General features: G+C 44.2%; 1 protein-coding gene across 7 annotated transcripts in view; it reads left to right on the forward strand.

Annotated features, from left to right (window-relative positions):
- LOC109871349 (probable phospholipid-transporting ATPase IH) overlaps positions 1–19,320 on the forward strand; it is a 76,819-nt gene that overhangs the window by 30,638 nt on the left and 26,861 nt on the right. For all 7 annotated transcript variants that reach the window (XM_020462199.2, XM_031805513.1, XM_031805514.1 and 4 more), the window contains exons 2-14: positions 8,292–8,414; positions 8,895–8,984; positions 9,293–9,373; positions 9,776–9,883; positions 13,587–13,715; positions 13,861–13,964; positions 14,056–14,106; positions 14,201–14,265; positions 14,468–14,549; positions 15,056–15,206; positions 15,420–15,617; positions 16,904–17,077; positions 17,425–17,591. In XM_020462199.2, the coding sequence (XP_020317788.2) occupies positions 8,292–8,414; positions 8,895–8,984; positions 9,293–9,373; positions 9,776–9,883; positions 13,587–13,715; positions 13,861–13,964; positions 14,056–14,106; positions 14,201–14,265; positions 14,468–14,549; positions 15,056–15,206; positions 15,420–15,617; positions 16,904–17,077; positions 17,425–17,591 (1,523 nt within the window). The remainder of the gene's footprint in view (positions 1–8,291; positions 8,415–8,894; positions 8,985–9,292; positions 9,374–9,775; positions 9,884–13,586; positions 13,716–13,860; positions 13,965–14,055; positions 14,107–14,200; positions 14,266–14,467; positions 14,550–15,055; positions 15,207–15,419; positions 15,618–16,903; positions 17,078–17,424; positions 17,592–19,320) is intronic.

The following is a 19,320-nucleotide window of genomic DNA, read 5'->3' on the forward strand; positions in this document are numbered from 1 at the left end:
AGGACTGCAGATGTGGCCAGAGCAATAAATTGCATTGTCTGTACTGTGAGACGCCTAAGACAGCGCTACATGGAGACAGGATGGACAGCTGATCGTCCTCGCAGTGGCAGACCAGTGTAACACCTGCACAGGATCTGTAAATCCGAACATCACACCTGCGGGACAGGTACAGGATGGCAACAACAACTGCCCGGGTTACACCAGGAACGCACAATCCCTCCATCAATGCTCAGACTGTCCGCAATAGACTGAGAGAGGCTGGACTGAGGGCTTGTAGGCCTGTTCACCGGCAGCAATGTCGCCTATGGGCACAAACCCACCGTTATTGGACCAGACAGGACTGGCAAAAGTGCTCTTCACTGACGAGTCGCGGTTTTGTCTCACCATGGGTGATGGTCGGATTCGAGTTTATTGTCGAAGGAATGAGCATTACACCGAAGCCTGTACTCTGGAGCGGGATCGATTTGGAGGTGGAGGGTCTGTCATGGTCTGGGGAGGTGTGTCACAGCATCATCAGACTGAGCTTGTTGTCATTGCAGGCAATCTCTACACTGTGCGTTAACAGGGAAGACATCCTCCTCCCTCATGTGGTACCCTTCCTGCAGGCTCATCCTGACATGACCCTCCAGCATGACAATGCCACCAGCCATACTGGTCGTTCTGTGCGTGATTTCCTGCAAGACGGGAATGTCAGTGTTCTGTTATGGCCAGCAAAGAGCCCAGAGCCTGTCTGGGACCTGTTGGATCAGAGGGTGAGGGCTAGGGCCATTCCCCCCTGACATGTCTGGGAACTTGCCGGTGCCTTGGTGGAAGAGTGGGGTAACATCTCACAGCAAGAACTGGCAAATCTGGTGCAGTCAATGAGGAAGAGATGCACTGCAGTACTTAATGCAGCTGGTGGCCACACCAGATACTGACTGTTACTTTTGAATTTGACCCCTTTGTTCAATTGCTGTTAGTCTGTGGAACTTGTTCAGTTTGTCTCAGTTGTTGAATCTTGTTATGTTCATACAAATATTTACACATGTTAAGTTTACTGAAAATAAACTTTTTTTCTGAGTTTAGGTAGCACACATGAGGACATTTTTCTCTGTTAAGATCATTTCCTTATTAATTTCTAGCCAGTCACAAAATGTTCCCGTTTTGACTAATTTAGGTCTGATCTATACCAAAATATACCAAATTAGCATACCCCCTTAGTCTCTTCCCTGTTTCACAGCTGGTAGTTTGGTGGATGGGACTACCAGCTCTCTGTAGCCTAGTGGACCACCAGTGGGTCCATCTCCTTTATTCCATGTTTCTTGTAGGATGACAATGTCTGTATTTCCAATTTCTTTGAAGTCTCAGTTCCTTCTCTTTAGGCCAAAGGCAGATGACCTCAGACCTTGTATATTCCAGGATGAGATATAGTAAAAGCTTTGTGTTCCATAGTTTCTAGTGTTGTTTTTTTTAGGCCCGGACCATCACAGTAGGTGTGAGCAGACCACGTTGAGCATCTGATACATACCTCTTAGGTCGCAGGATGGGGCTTGGGCGGGTTATTAGTGGGGATTGGGCCTGTTGCTCTGCTCACGGCCTGGGCATATGTCCTGCTGTCATGTTGAGGTTCTTGCCTCGGGGGGTACGGGGTGGGCAGGGTGAAAGTCTTTTCGTGGTAGCAGGATGGCAATAACCACTTGTGCGTTGGGGAAAGAGAAATAAGCTTTTTCAATCAGGCCTTTAGTGCTGTGGCCACTCTTTCCTTATGGGCACTCAGGTAATTTGTGCCTGTGTGAATTAAGATGTGACTGGAGTACCCTAGTCTGTCCTCTGACAACAGCTCCAGGGCATGCCTAGTGTTTGTGCACCAGAGTTTGGCCACTTAGTGTTTGGGCAAAAAGTGTATCCTTATGAATGCATTTGCCATTTGAGTCAATGAGGAGCACAATCTCTGGCTCGGAGGATGGGGGGGAGGGTGATTGTCGTCAGGAGGGCTTTGGGGGAGCTGACAGGGGGGCTGTTGGGGGTCTGTTGGGTTGGTGGGTCCTGTGTTGTCTGTCCAGTTGAGGTTGGCGGTCTGGGTCTGAGGTGAGCTGTTCTGCTGGCTTGTCTTGGGGAGTGTCCTGCTCTCTGTCACATCTCAGCTTTGTCACCTCCTTCAGTGCCATGTGTGCCTCTTTAAGCTCTCTCAGACAGCCATCCTTCTCCACCCTCTGCCCTCCGGGTCTTGTTGGGGGGTGGAGGGGTGTTGTACTGGTCCATTTCGTGGTTTGGTTCTGTCTGGATTGTGTGGAATAGCTCTCTGAGCTCCACCATGTCTCTCTCCACCTCTGTGAATTTGTCCCTCTCAGTGATGGAGGAACAGTGCAGTTGTAGGACCTTGTGTTCAGTGATGGGGGGGGGGGGGGGTGACTATCCTCGTCTGCAGGACAGTTTGAAGAGGTGTGATCAGATTCACTCAGGATGGGGGAGTCGTCACAGAGAGAGATCTTTTCCTGCTGAGCTTTCTCTTTGATCCTGTAAAAGTCCTGCTGCAACTGCACAAGGAGGCCCTGCACCATTACTGTCCCAGAGTTGTACATGTTGACAGAGGTTGTTTCAATTTCCTTAATGTCTAGTATTCTGAGTTTCCAACCTGGGCTAATACCCTCTCTCTTGACATAGGGGTAGTGTGCTCTTATAGCACTGTGCCATGCCAGGGGATGGTCTGTGTGGAAAATTAAGTTGCTTACGTCCCCCTCTTTGTGGCAGTCAGCAAATAGTGTCTCTGGATTTTCCTTGAGCTTTTTTTTGTACAGTGTTATTTTGAATATCCATGGTGTACTGTATTGTGAAACTCTTGAGCCCAACAATGGCAGGAGAGTTTTCACCCATCTGACTCCACACTTCAGTGATAGTTGAAGATGCCGCCAGGTCTGTTCTAGCAGCTTGGTAGTGTAGTGTACTTATTTACCTAGAGATTATTGTATTTTACTTTCTGGCTTCAGAAGTAACTAAATATTACTGTTGTGTGTTGGATGGTGTTTTTTATCTTGATAGTCCTTGGTAGAACAAGTCCAGTCAGGAAATATTGTCCAAAATTTTAAATTTCAGAGTAAAAAATCACAGTATGAAAACTCAAACCAACTTTATTCTTCCCAGAGGATCAATACAGATGCATCAGACAACGACATTTCACACAAGCGCTGAATCTCCTCCTCCTACAAACATAGTATCTTTGTTGCTAGGCAGGAAACAAAGTGATACGGGCCATAAACCTTCTCCCTTAACATGACCTGACCTCGACCCCCTTCACCACTAATCCATGTCTCTCTCCCCTTACCAATGCCTGCCACGGGATCACTTCCCTACACTCAGCACAATTCAAGCTTTATTGCACACAATATATACCTTCTTCCTACAGATAACCATTAACTTCTGGTGTAGACCCTCTAAACCTAAACACTCAATAGGATACCTGATAATGAACCCTATCCCAAGTTTAGGAGTTAGTATCCATCAGTCCCCCGTTTTTCAACATTTCACTCCATACTGTTCAACATTACATTAAACTTATAAATGGACAAACATGAACAAAATATAAAACATAATTAACATTCACAGTGAGGTATACAAACTCGGAGACTCATGGCCTCTGTTCTATGATCACACGAGTCTTTCCATTTCTCAGAACACTGAAAATAACGTGTCCATTGGCGCTGTTGACTTCTTCCTCTTTCTCCTTCTGGTTCCTAAGAGAGTGATAGCACAAGATTGTAAAAGCAATGCCAAACACAAAACATAACAGTGGTAAGCTATGCATCATTATATATGAATGAAAACCTAAAGATTGATAACGTGACAATTCCCACTCTCTACTCACCTGACTATGCCTTCAGGATACTTTTCTGCTGAGTTTGTGCCAAAAATGAAAGCCCTAAAAAGCCTCCTCATGCTTTCGCCCTGTCTTCCCTGTCTGACCACAGGATCCAACAGGTGTTCCCAAGCCATGTCATCCTCACTTTGCTCCCCATCTCCTTCTTTGCCACTTGATAGGCAGGCCACCTGATAGGCAGGCCACCTGATAGGCAGGCCACCTGATAGGCAAGTGCGTATCCCTAATCTACACTACATCCTCTTGAGGTAACTCAGCACTGTATATGCTTTCACATCAATGCCTCCAGAATGTTGTCCAGAGTACAATTACCCCAACATCTATCCTTTCATATGATTCATTAACCAATAAAGCCCGACCTAACTTTGATGTTTAAAGTGTCCCCCAAACCCAACCCATCTGCATGTCTACAGTGGAATCTAGTGTCGCTCTCTCTAGCTCTGCTTCCTCTGTCATGGCGTCTTCAAGCTCATCCATTATGCACCTGGATCTCACTTCACGTGAGAATTATGCACCCACCGAGGAGAGACATGACAATCTTTACCGCTGCAGGTGCTGTAAGCAGTACTCTGTGTGGAACAGACCAACATTGTCCCAACACCCCAGCCTGGTGTATCTTGATGTACACTCAATCTCCAGAATTCAGGCCACGCCCTCGGTTATCTCCTGCTCCTCACGGGCCTCTTCCACCTGGGAATATACACACTGTATGGGTCATTTCCTGACAACAGACTCTCCCCTTAGCCCAGATCACTAATCAGTGGCGTGAATAACAGCCCCCGGTATTCCCATCGTTCGCCCAGTTACCAAGCCATGTGGCAGGAGTCCTCATAAAATACGCCAACCTGCTACTACTAACAAGACTATAGCCTCCTTCTATTACTGTCCCTACAGCGACTGCCGTGAGAATAACTACTGCATGTAATCTGTCAAGTGTTCGCCAGCTGTTAGAAATTGGCAAAGAGGTGAATGAGTTTGAAGAATATCCGAGTCACAGTTTTCTTGAAAGTTCACCATAGTGTCTGAAATGCCAACACAATCTCTGCTACTCTCGCCACGATCTGGGTACTCTCACCGCGTTCAATTTAACTTCATAATAGTCCCTATATTGTGCAGTTAGTTGTCCTCCCTCTCCTACAAGCCATCTCCTGTAACATTATACCTAGTCTCTGAGAATGATACCGTTCTATCAACACAACCTTAGTTTATGAGCACCCACAGATCTCCACCCCAGTCACATTGGATCACACTTAACAGCCCTATGCAAACATTTTCTCAAACACAGACCTTGTGTACCTCACCTCCTGCTACAGATACATTTGTACCTTTCATTCCATCTAACCCATAACACACTAGTCACTGCTCCTAATGCACCTCTACAGTTATAAACCTACTAAAACATTCTCAAATCAATTAGTCGATATACATCAGTCCCTTCTCTGGAACAATGATCACTTATGTTCCACAAAACCTAAAAACATATTGACTTGAAAAGGAAAGAGATAAAGTACATGTTTAATGATTTCACACCACCCTTGATGCGACTAAAACTGGGGAAAGCAGCGTCCATCCGCTCCGTTCTATACCCATGTGATGCTGGTCTCCCTGCTGTCTCCTCATATTCATCATCGGGTGTTAACGCTAAACACAGACTGAGCCTTGTATGCAATTAATTGTACCGTATCATATACAAATTCTGGTGACATGGTCAAATAAAGAACCTTCATGGTTGACCTATCATCCAGTGAGTTCTCTAATAACCTCCCTGTCGGAGGACACTTAAAGATAAGGTTTCTAAAGCCTCCCTAGGCCTAATACATTTGAGCAGTGCCCCCACACCTCACCGTTTGAGAGCAACCTCTCTCTCGCTGTATCCAATTCATAACTAAAACATTTGATAAATTATCCAACCCAAATTTAGAATGAAAGTCCTAAGTGCTTTACTTTAAGTCTGACTCGAAGTCAAGTCTCTCATCCTAGCACGCCTCATCCCGGTTAGAATGTACATTTATAAATGGGACCTTTTAAGTGCCGGTAATAGCTCTTCTCATTACAGCCTGTTTTCCTGTCGTGAGTGGGCTGGTAATGAATGATCGGTATCTCAATGCATACTCAGTCTAAATTGTTTGCAGTGTGTAGACCTTATTACATTCAATTTTTTTAGTATCTAAGACAAATGTCAACAAGCATAACAACATACTGGTAAACCCATTTTCAAACTTAGTTCAAATTCCCTAATTCTACTGGCGACCTCTCAGAAGAGTTACCAGATCAGGGAGTTAGTACCCAAACCCATCGGGGAATCCCAACACTCCAGTAGACCCAATCTGGTGAAATTTGTATCGCAACAAAAACAAAAATGTTATCAGCGAAACACATATCACATTCCATTTGGAGTAACTGTCATCCCTTATTAACATTGTTACGTAAGCCTCTAGGAAGAGGGAACTCAACTCCCTGTGGAGTGAAAGGGGTAGACCCATAAGGGGTAGACTGTAGATGCGAGTAAGGATGACAAAGGTAGAGAATATGTTCCGTTTAATTTATTCCTTCACACAGCAAATTTGGGGAAAAGGGGCTGGATGGAACCAAAGCAAAGAAAGTAAATGTCAGAGCCCTGTCACCTACCTGACCTGCCTTCCCACTATTTACCTAACTTTTAGCACCTCCTGGCGCACTAACCAAGATACAGGGTGGTCCGCCCAGGTCTTACCTAGTGTGCATAGACAGTAAATACTACGGGTTATGTATGCCCGCAGGCCTCTTGCCTAAGCACCCCCTAGGTGTCTTCGCCTTCCCCCTGGGAACAATACAAACTACTTCACAACAAAAACTGAGAAAAAACTAACTCAGGACATTAAAGAAGCTCTCTCTCTCCGAGCAACAAACTAACACAGAACATAACAATCAGCTCTCTCAGCAACAACTAACATAGTACAACCAACATATGATATAACCCTCAGCTCTCTTCTGAGCAACAGAGCACTGGCTTACATAGCTGGAGAAGAGGTCTAATGGGATACAGCTGTATCCTGACATGGCGGGGGTCAACTCCAATTAGCAATGTGGCCAACCAATCAGCTGCTTGGAGGGAATTTCAGGAAGCAATTTTCCTGAAACACACACATACAAACAAAACCACAACACAGGAACTGGGGAATGTAACAACATATATTTTTCCTTTTTTTATGCAGACTGAACAAAATACATTTATATATTTACCCAAAGACCAGGGCCATCTCTTATTGCTACCGTTACTACAGACGTATCTTGTTCAAACATTCATACACACACACTCGTGCACACACACCCCGCGGCCTCACTGTGACTGGGCTTCCAACCTCCTTATGGGTCTGGCCAATACACCATTACACTAGGGTTTTATCCTCTACAGGAACTATCCTGCTCTGGACTTACTCTGGTTCTAAGAGATTTAGGTATGGAATTTTGATTTGATTTTAATGTTGAGGTTAGTATCCTGTATAAACTTGCATTTTTTTTCAAAAGGACTTATCTACATTTATCCAACTGTAATTATTTTTTTGCAGAAGATCTCTTGAGCTCTCACTGTCACTCTCACTCTCACTCTCACTCTCACTCTCACTCTCACTCTCACTCTCACTCACCCTGTGTATTCTATAGAATCACAGTGGTAAAGGCACAGCTGCTATCTGAAGCAACTTTTTCACTTCTGTTTCTTGAGAATCTTGTGGGAGGTAGTTTAATTCAGGGTCGCTCAACTTCCTTATAAAACCTGGATCATGTGTTCTGTAGGAAATGTTTTTACTGACACTACTGCTGAACATGAACTTGTTCAATAAGAATGTACATTTTAAATCAAAACGTTTGTTACAACGTGTTATTCCCTCTTATTGTCTCTCTCTCTCTCTCTCTCTCTCTCTCTCTGTGTCTCTCGCTCTCTGTCTCTCTCTCTCTCGCTCTCTGTGTCTCTCCTCACTTTCTGTCTCTCTCTCGCTCTCTGTCTCTCTCGCTCTCTGTCTCTCTCTCTCTCGCTCTGTCTCTCTCTCTCTCGCTCTCTGTCTCTCTGTCTCTCTCTCGCTCTCTGTCTCTCTCTCTCTCGCTCTCTGTGTCTCTCCTCACTTTCTGTCTCTCTCTCTCTCGCTCTCTGTGTCTCTCCTCACTTTCTGTCTCTCTCTCTCTCTCGCTCTCTGTGTCTCTCCTCACTTTCTGTCTCTCTCTCTCTCGCTCTCTGTGTCTCTCCTTACTTTCTGTCTCTCGCTCTCTGTGTCTCTCCTCACTTTCTGTCTCTCTCTCTCGCTCTCTGTGTCTCTCCTCACTTTCTGTCTCTCTCTCTCGCTCTCTGTGTCTCTCCTCACTTTCTGTCTCTCTCTCTCTCTCGCTCTCTGTGTCTCTCCTCATTTTCTGTCTCTCTCTCGCTCTCTGTGTCTCTCCCCACCCCATCCTTTCTCTCTAACAGTGTGCGGGGGAGGAGTATTGGGTGGACAGTCGTACGGTTTACATCGGTCACAAAGAACCCCCACCGGCGGCCGAGGCCTACATCCCTCAACGTTACCCTGACAACCGCATCGTCTCCTCCAAGGTGAGCAGGTGTCATGGCAACCAAGCCGTCAGCACAACAACCACGTCATTTAGCCCTTACAACCAAGCATGTTGTGCTCTTGTGACAGTATGTAATCTATGATTAGCAACCTCTTAATGTGGGTGACAACCATAGATATCTGCTACTGCTCGAGGTTCGTTAGCCGTTTCTATGAGGAACTGTCATTGTTGACATCAATTTTGGATTCATTTAAGAAAGAAAAGACACACACTGGTATAAAGTGTTATTCCCTCTCTCTAGAAAACATGTTGATAATGTGGGTAATGTCAGTGGAAGCTGCTGAGGGGAGGACGGCTCATAATAATATCTGGAACGGCGCGAATGGCATCAAACACCTGGAAACCATGTATTTGGTGTATTTGATTGAATTCCTCTGATTCCGCTTCAGCCATTACCACAAGCCCGTCCTCCCCAATTAAGGTGCCACCAACCTCCTGTGGTGTGTGTTCTCTCTACCAGTACACCTTATGGAACTTCATCCCCAAGAACCTGTTTGAACAGTTCAGAAGAATCGCCAACTTCTACTTTCTGCTAATCTTCCTGGTCCAGGTGAGAATATGCCATCTCTCTGTTTGATCTGAACCCCAGGGCTGTTTTATTATACATACTGTAAAGACTGCTGTTTCATATTATCAGTTAAACACATAGGCTATGTGAAGTGAATGGTAGTTAATTGTTCGGCTTGGAATGGCTTATGGTTATGGTCCACGATGGATATGATAGGAGCCTTCCAGTCCCGTCCAGTAGCCGGAGGAGATGATGAACAGTAAGAGGAGGAGACTGGTTGGCGGTGGTCCATCTCTGTACCACGGAGAACCTGAATGAATGATAATCAGCTGGGTTCTCTTCCTCCTCAGCTCATCATAGACACGCCCACCAGCCCTGTCACCAGCGGACTGCCTCTCTTCTTTGTCATCACTGTCACCGCCATTAAACAGGTAGGCGAGACACAGACACACACACATCCTCTGGTCATTGGTGTTGGTAAATCTAGGGATGCCTTCCTCCACTGTGTTCCGGTAGTGACAGCAGATGTGATGATGGCAGTGATGCATGAACCACACCTGGCTTATAAAGCCCAGGCCTTATACAATCATTAATCTAAAACATGACATGTTATGTAGAGGCCATGGAAACAGGTCACCATGCTGACGGAATATACCACTAATTAGATACCAGCGATGACCGTATCTCTCTCTCTCTCTCTCTCTCTCTCTCGCTCTCTCTCTGTGTGCTCCATTTCTCTCTCTGTGTGTGTGCTCTATTCCTCCCCACAATCCCGCATGCCTTTTCCTCCTTGTATCTCTCAACCCCCTCCATCCTCCCCTTCTCTCCTCCAGGGTTATGAAGACTGGCTGAGACACAAGGCAGACTGCAGTATAAATGAGTGTCCTGTGGACATGGTGCAGCAGGGGACGGTGGTGAGGACACAGAGCTCCAAGCTACGGGTACTACTACCCTATTAATGGCTCTCCTACTCTCCAGTCTACTACACATTATTATGATGCCTTTGGGCCTCATTGGCTGGTGTTTCTCTATTCTGACCAAGCATTTTCATTCATGTTCAGATAAGAGCCTTTAGAAGTAATAGCTGTAGTATGTGAGTATAATGGCTCGTATGAGAGCTCATCCTTCTTCATTATATTATTATTCATGTAACAAAATGAACAGTGATTATTTTGTACACTGAATAATACCCCTAGTTATATAACCTTTGAACATGTATATCATAGTTATATAACCTTTGAACATGATATCATATATCATAGCCACGGCTATCATCTTTGATCATATTGAAATGAAATCCGTACCTGAGACCTTTTTAAGGCCGTTCTCCATGGGAACGTGGGTGCGTTCGTCTGCAATGCCATAGCTAGCGTCCCAGAGAAGATCAACGTTCCCCCTACAGTACCATCCCAAACATTCCTGTTGTGATTACTCTGGTCCTATCCAGGAAGAGATTAAATATCAATATGACTGATATGCCGGGTCGCTATTACCCTGTTGTCTTCTGTGATGTCAGGCTGGACTAGGGTCAGAACCACTATATTACCATAGAATTAGGAATTAGAATTTAATAGGATTTGTATGGGTGTTACTGTAATATCTATAGTTGTATTTGAGTGTATGTCGGCACGTGTTGCCATAGCCATGCTGTCCACTGAAACGTGTCCTGACTATGAAAGACATTCCTCATCCACACACACACATACAGTTGAAGTCGGAAGTTTACATACACTTAGGTTGGAGTCATTAAAACTCGTTTTTCAACCACTCCACAAATTTCTTGTTCACAATCTATAGTTTTGGCAAGTTGTTTAGGACTTTTACTTTGTGCATGACACAAGTAATCTTTCCTAAAATTGTTTACAGACAGATTATTTCACTTATAATTCACTGTTTCACAATTCCAGTGGGTCAGAAGTTTACATACACTAAGTTGACTGTGCCTTTAAACAGCTTGGAAGTTTCCAGAAAATGATGTCTTGGCTTTAGACGCTTCTGATAGACTAACTGACATCATTTGATTCAATTGGAGGTGTACCTGTGGATGTATTTCAAGGCCTACCTTCAAACACAGTGCCTCTTTGCTTGACATCATGGGAAAATCAAAATAAATCAGCCAAGACCTCAGAAAAAAATTGTAGACCTCCACAAGTTGGGTTCATTCTTGGGAGCAATTTCCAAACACCTGAAGGTACCACGTTCATCTGTACAAACAATAGTATGCAAGTATAAACACCATGGGACCACACAGCTGTCGTAACGCTCAGGAAGGAGACACATTCAGTCTCATAGAGATGAACATACTTTGGTGCGAAAAGTGCAAATCAATCCCAGAACAACAGCAAAGGATCTTGTGAAGATGCTGGAGGAAACCGGTAAATAAGTATCTATATCCACAGTAAAACGAGTCCTATATCAACGTAACATGAAGGCCGCTCTGCAGGGAAGAAACCACTGCTCCAAAACCACCATAAAAAAGCCAGGCTACGGTTTGCAACTGCACATGGGGACAAAGATTGTTCTTTTTGGAGAAATGTCCTCTGGTCTGATGAAACAAAAATAGAACTGTTTTGCCATAATGACCATTGTTATGTTTGGAGGAAAAATTGGGAGGCTTGCAAGCCGAATATTTTATTTTACCTTTATTTAACTAGGCAAGTCAGTTAAGAACAAATTCTTATTTTCAATGACGGTCTAGGAACAGTGGGTTAACTGCCTTGTTCAGGGGCAGAACGCCAATTTTTTACCTTGTTGGTTCGGGGATTCGATCTTGCAACATTCCAGTTACTAGTCCAACTCCTCCCCCCCAAGAACACCATCCCGACCGTGAAGCACGGGTGGCAGCATCATTTTGTGGAGGTGCTTTGCTGCAGGAGGGACTGGTGTACTTCACAAGATGGCATCATGAGGCAGGAGAATTATGTGGATATATTCAAGTAACATCTCAAGACATCAGTCAGCTAGTTAAAGCTTGGTCACGAATGGGTCTTCCAAATGGACAATGACTCCAAGCATACTTTCAAAGTTGTGGCAAAATGGCTGAAGGGACAACAAAGTCAAGGTATTGGAGTGGCCATCACAAAGCCCTGACCTCAATCCCATAGATCATTTGTGGGCAGAACTGATAAAGCCTGCGCGTGAGGCCTACAAACCTGACTCAGTTACACCAGCTCTGTCAGGAGGAATGGGCTAAAATTCACCCAACTTATTGTGGGAAGCTTGTGGAAGGCTACCCAAAACGTTTGACCCAAGTTAAACAATTTAAAGGCAATGCTACTCAATACTAATTGAGTGTATGTAAACTTCTGAACCACTGGGAATGTGATGAAAGAAATAAAAACTGAAATAAATCATTCTCTCTACTATTATTCTGACATTTCACATTCTTAAAATAAAGTGGTGATCCTAACTGATCTAAGACAGGGAATTTTTACCAGGATTAAATGTCAGGAATTGTGAAACACCTTTGCCAACTACATTTAAACTCAGTTTATGTAAACTTCCGACTTCAACTGTACATGCACATTCTACCGATGTTCCTCACCGATGGTCCCCTGACTCAAACAGAGTGGATTGTGGAGAAAAGAGGAATAGTAAAGAAGATATTAATCGTAGCTATAGAGAGTGTATGTGCAGTACAGTGGTGTGTACGGTCACCGTAGAGATGGGATTTATAGGCAGTTAAGCTGCTCCACATGCATAATCCCACTGTTACGCAACAACTCAATCCCCAGGAAGAAAGGAGTGGGAAAAATCTCAAAGTGTGATTGTGCGCGAGGCATGTGTGTTTCCTGTAGGAGAACTGCTAATTATTTCTGGATCTACAGCAGCACCTCTGTGTTTGTTTACAATGGCATGGGGTTTGTCACATTTAAATGATATCCCATCCCCCAAATAGTGCAAACATTTTGACCACCAGAGCCACCAGGTACGGCTCTGGTCAAAAGCAGTACACTGTAAGAGGAATATGGTAGTCCCAGGAGCGAAGTCACGAGTGAGCCTGGGTGGACCCAGGCCCACCCACTGGGTAGTCAGGCCCACCCACTGGGTAGTCTGGCTCACCCACTGGGTAGTCTGGCTCACCCACTGGGTAGTCTGGCTCACCCACTGGGTAGTCTGGCTCACCCACTGGGTAGTCTGGCTCACCCACTTTGTAGTCTGGCTCACCCACTGGGTAGTCTGGCTCACCCACTGGGTAGTCTGGCTCACCCACTCAGATTGAGCAAAAAAATGGATTAAAAGTGTTCCAAACGGGACATTAATTGTATTTTTACCTAAACATGCAAACACCATCAGATTGAATTCCTAGCAAGCAGTTAGTCAGATTTTATTAAATTTAACAGAACAGATGAACTGGAATGACATTCACTCTCACGGGATGGGTTGACAAAAATAACTAACTAAACCACACAAAAAAAATTATCTGCACATTTTTTCAAAATGTGTAAAATTGCAGGAAGTTAGCCGCTCTAGCCCCAACCACACCAAAAAAAAAAGCCCACCCACCAACGAATTTGGCTATATCACTGGGTAGTCCACTCCATTTAGATCAGGTCAACAGTAGTGAACAAGGGAATAGTGTGTGATTTTAGGACCCAGCCTGTATTTCTTGAGTCTAAACTGATGATGTGGTTGACCTGTCAGGTGGGGGACGTTGTCATGGTGAGGGAGGACGAGACGTTCCCCTGTGACCTCATCCTCCTTTCATCCAGCCGCGGTGACGGAACCTGCTACGTCACCACTACCAGCCTGGATGGAGAGTCTAGCCACAAGGTATGTGCACACACACACTCACATACTGTTACGCACACACACACGTACACTGCTGGGATTCACCCCTGAATTATTCCAGCATGCTCTCTGATCAAACATGACTTCTAAGTGATTCATCTCTCTCCCCCCTACTATGCTGTGTCAGACCTACTATGCTGTACCAGACACCATGGCCTTTAAGACAGAGCAGGAGGTGGACTCTCTACATGCGACTATTGAATGTGAACAACCACAACCTGACCTCTACAAGTGAGTGACACTCAATGTGTGACACACACAGAATCATTGAGTGACCTGTTTGTTTGTTGAAAATTGCATACATTTTATTTTTCCCATTTAGATTTGTGGGGCGCATCAATATTTATAAGGAAAGAGAGGATCCCATAGCCAGGTAAGACCCCCTCTTTCATTCCTAAGCATTCTTTGCCATGGATAGTAAAGCTTTTTCTTTTTGACTTTTTATCTTGTTCCTTTTCTCATTTTAGACCGCTGGGAGCTGAGAACCTCCTCCTCAGAGGAGCTACCCTGAAGAACACAGGACATATTTATGGTAACACACACACTGTTCTGTGTTTGAAATACATTCTTCACACACACACACACACACACACACACACACACACACACACACACACACACACACACACACACACACACACACACACACACACACACACACACACACACACACACACACACACACACTGTTCTGCGTCTGTAGTGATGGTAACCCCTGGTTGTTGTTCCCTCAGCTGTAGCCATTTACACAGGCATGGACACCAAGATGGCGCTTAACTACCAGTCCAAATCCCAGAAACGCTCAGCTGTGGAAAAGTAAGATCTATTCCCATACCTTCCCCTCTCTGTGTCTGGTTGCTCTGGTGTGGTTAGAACTACTAGACTAGAATAGTAGCAGGAGTTAGAATAGTAGCAGGAGTTAGAATAGTAGCAGGAGTTAGAATAGTAGCAGGAGTTAGAATAGTAGCAGGAGTTAGAATAGTAGCAGGAGTTAGAATAGTTGCAGGAGTTAGAATAGTAGCAGGAGTTAGAATAGTAGTAGGAGTTAGAATAGTAGCAGGAATAGTAGACTCTGTTATTACATAAAGTCTGCATAATTCTATTTGATCTCATTCAAGCTGTGTGTGTGTGTGTGTGTGTGTGTGTGTGTGTGTGTGTGTGTGTGTGTGTGTGTGTGTGTGTGTGTGTGTGTGTGTGTGTGTGTGTGTGTGTGTGTGTGTGTGTGTGTGTGATGCTCTATTGAAAATTCTTTTACATCCAGTTCTGGAGAATTAATCTGCATTTAGCTCCTCTAAACCTCTCCTCCCTCTACCTCCCTCCAGGTCTATGAATGCGTTCCTAATCGTGTATCTGTGCATCCTGATCAGTAAAGCGGTCATTAACACGGTTCTGAAGTATGCGTGGCAGTGGTCTGCTGACCACGATGAACCCTGGTACAACCACAGGACCGAGATCGACAGAGAACGCCATGTGGTTAGTCCCCCAAACCACTACACTACCCACAAAGCACGCTGTCATAGCAAAATGAATAATCAGGTCACTCCCTGTTTAACGTTCACTGATTCTGATAAAGCCTCTTCTCTGTCTCTAACTATCCTTCCATTCTCGTTCTCCCCTTCTCTCTCTTCCTACATCCTCCTCCTCCCTGCCTCTACCCCTCCCTCCATCTTCTCCTCTCTCTCTCAGGTGATCAGGGCGTTCACAGACTTCCTGGCCTTCATGGTGTTGTTTAACTACATCATCCCAGTCTCCATGTACGTTACCGTGGAGATGCAGAAGTTCCTGGGTTCTTACTTCATAGTCTGGGACAAGGATATGTATGATGAGGAGCTGGGAGTGGGGGCTCAGGTCAACACATCTGACCTCAACGAAGAGCTCGGACAGGTACACACACTCACACATCTTCTGAACATCTAGATATACTAGACTCACTTGTGTCCACACACACGCACACACACATTTATACTGCAGGTAGAGTACACAAATACACACATACGTATACTACACACACTCCAAAAACTGAGTTTAGGGCTTGTATCCGTAAAGCATCTCAGAAAATGTATTTGAAATCCTGTTAACCTGTTTTCAAGACAACAACAAAAAACTCCCAGCTTTTAGGATGATGGTAAAACACTGTTCAGACGAACTCTGAGCCAGGAGTAAAATCAACTCAGAAACGTTTATCTCAGCTGGTAGTCACGACAGTTTCAGGTACCGCAAAGGAAAGATACTGATGATACTCATTGACATTGTTGCAAATGACGGGGAATAACCAATCATGAGGAAGCCTCGCCAGGTGTGAACTCTATAGCACGCTTCAGACAACCACAGGGAATGTGTCTGTACATCCTAATGTTGCAATGGTAAAATGTTTAATATCATTTCTCCTGACACGATCAGTTCTCTTAATTGTCGCCTAATAAGCTTTTGTTTTGACCAATTCTGATGGTTGTTAAAATTTGAATTTTGACAATATGACCGTTATATCAACACACTCGTCACTCCCGTTTAACAACTCTAAATCGCTTTGGCACAGTCAGCCCCAAGCCACTCACCGGTAATGTTGCATACAATGTTTGAAAGGTCTGTCATTTTCATCAAAGACAATCAAAGTTAACATAAGGCCTAGATGTCTTCAACTACCCAATTTATAGGTATGCCTAATTTCGGCTTCTTTTTTCACGTGATATTGCACTCCAAAGGGATAACTTGAAATAACAGCATAATGTAGTTAGTTTAATAATTGAAAGGAAAACATATGAAAAAGGTCTTAAGTGAAATCATTGTCAAAGGCACAAGTGATGCTGTTTCATGTAGGTCTAGATTATTTGTGGATTGATTCTTTAGAATGATCAAAACATTCTTTCGACAACTCCAAAGCTATTGCATGTGGTGCAGGAACCACTGACTCGCTGCATTTTTCCATTATTAAGACACCTGCTGGTAACTCTTAACTGGTTAGGACAGCTCATGAAGTCTCCTAAATATCTGTCGACTCTGTGTGACTATTATGAATAAAGGGGCTTCATGCATAGCTTTTGTTTTTTCCCGTAGGAGTAAAATGTCTCTCTTCTCACAACGGATGACCAATTTTCTACTCTGAGACGCTTTGTGGATACGGGCCTAGGTCAGCATCTAAAGATAACTTCTGCTTCTGTCTGTGTGTGCAGGTAGAGTATGTGTTTACTGATAAGACGGGGACGTTGACGGAGAACAACATGGAGTTTATAGAGTGCTGTGTGGACGGACACGTGTATATCCCCCACGCCATCTGTAACGGACAGATCCTCAGTGCTGCTTCCAGCATAGACATGATCGACTCTTCGCCTGGAGGATACCGCAGGGTAAGACACAGTGTGTACCAGTGTGTACCAATGTGTACCAGTGTGTACCAATGTGTACCAGTGTGTACCAGTGTGTACCAATGTGTACCAGTGTGTACCAATGTGTACCAGTGTGTACCAATGTGTACCAGTGTGTACCAATGTGTACCAGTGTGTACCAGTGTGTACCAATGTGTACCAGTGTGTACCAATGTGTACCAGTGTGTACCAGTGTGTACCAGTGTGTACCAGTGTGTACCAGTGTGTACCAATGTGTACCAGTGTGTACCAGTGTGTACCAGTGTGTACCAATGTGTACCAGTGTGTACCAGTGTGTAATAGTGTGTCTGTGTTCCTGTGTGTGTCAGGAGCACGAGGACCTGTTCTTCCGGGCTCTGTGTCTGTGCCACACGGTGCAGGTGAAGGAGGAGGAGACAGTGGATAGCATCAAGAGAGGGATCCACCTGGGAAAGCCCACCTCCTTCTACATATCATCCTCTCCTGATGAGGTGGCTCTGGTGGAGGGCATGAAGAGGTAACACACACACCAGTGGTGGTTGGTGCCGTTTAAGATGAGGGAGGATATTGGGTGACTGTCATTCATATGCCATTCACCCAGTTCAATGTAACATCACTAGGTTTAGTCTACTAGGTAATACTACAATTTTCACTGTACCCATTATGAGGTTGCTATAACCTAGACTATGAATGAATGTTTACAACGTTGGGCCACAGGTAGAGATGATAATTTTGAGTGCATCTAGCTGATCTAGGGTGGAATCATTAGTCCAACAGTTGCAAATGAGAGTTTTTATTGGGCAAATGCAGGTATGTTTATCCCAGTGTCTTTTCATTTAAGAAACTTTTTTCAAGAGAATCGGTGGAATTAATACACCCCTGATCACACGCAAACAGTTCAGTTTCATAGCAGTCACATACAAACAGCATCATCACTTTGTTTGTTGTACAGTGTATATATAATTCCTTTGTGCAACTATCTATGCGCTCTCCTCTCACCTTTTCCCTTTACTTGTGGATTTCAGTGCACAACACATCAGCTGTCTGGTATCAGGCGAAAAAAATCTTTCCAAGCCAAACCTTCATATCATGACCGCTAACCACTACACACAGCCTACATCGTTGTCACGTCATAGTCTACGAGAACTAACACGTTAGTAAACCCACTACGTTCTTGCAGTATAGTGTACAGTCAGAAAGCAGTTTAGCAGTTGCACCGGCGGGCCCCAGTGGTGTTGGGTGGTCCTTTGCATGGGGTGACGTAAGTTTCCTTTAACAATCAGTCTTCCAGATAGATGACACAGGAACCTTGGTATAAAACTCTTTAGTAATAAAATGCAATTGCAGACAGTTTCACATACAGAATACCTCAGTAGTCTATAGTAAAGATCTGTTTGGTGAAACAGGAGACAAAGCTCATTATACTAGTGGGTGTGACAACCTACCATCAATCATACCTTAGCATTGTTGCATTGGATTAGCTGCAAAGTAATGAGAAAGATGAGAAAAGCATGTCTAGACTGTGGTGTCTCACTCTGCTTTCTCAGCCTTGAGGCTGTGTGACAATCAGCAGGTGCAGACAATTCTCAGCCTGAGAACTAAAGCAGTACATCTCCATTTACTTTTCCATCGTTGAGCATTGCAAGCATACAGAAGTTATATGTATATATATATATACAGTGTGTGTGTATGTATGTATGTATATGTGTGTATATATATATATATATATATATCAGTAATCATGGCATTGGTGTAATGTACTCAGAGCTACACAATGGTGCTAACCTACAGAGTGTAGACCTTTTTTGCAAAACAGTGTTTTTTAATCAATTATTTGGTCACCTAAATGAATTTAGTTTCATCTAAAACGTTTTTGTTTCACTTTTTATTTTTATGAAATTCACTGAAATTCCCCTTTTTCCTCTAAGGATCCTCAATTGACACACACACACACACACACACACACACACACACACACACACACACACACACACACACACACACACACACACACACACACACACGCACACAATACATGCACACATTTAACAATACACGTACACTTAGTTATACACACACTAGTCCAGGGGTGTCGAACTATTTTCGCACTGCAGGGCGCATTCAGACCTCACAATGTTCTTTGCACTTAAAATTGATTAAATTCCAAAATCGCTTTTGGAATTTCCAATTCTCCATGACTGTTCGTTTCAATGACTTTTAGCAAGCTGGACAGAGTGAATAGACTA

This window comes from Oncorhynchus kisutch, linkage group LG26, assembly GCF_002021735.2.
Source record: "Oncorhynchus kisutch isolate 150728-3 linkage group LG26, Okis_V2, whole genome shotgun sequence".
Taxonomy (NCBI): Eukaryota; Metazoa; Chordata; class Actinopteri; order Salmoniformes; family Salmonidae; genus Oncorhynchus; species Oncorhynchus kisutch.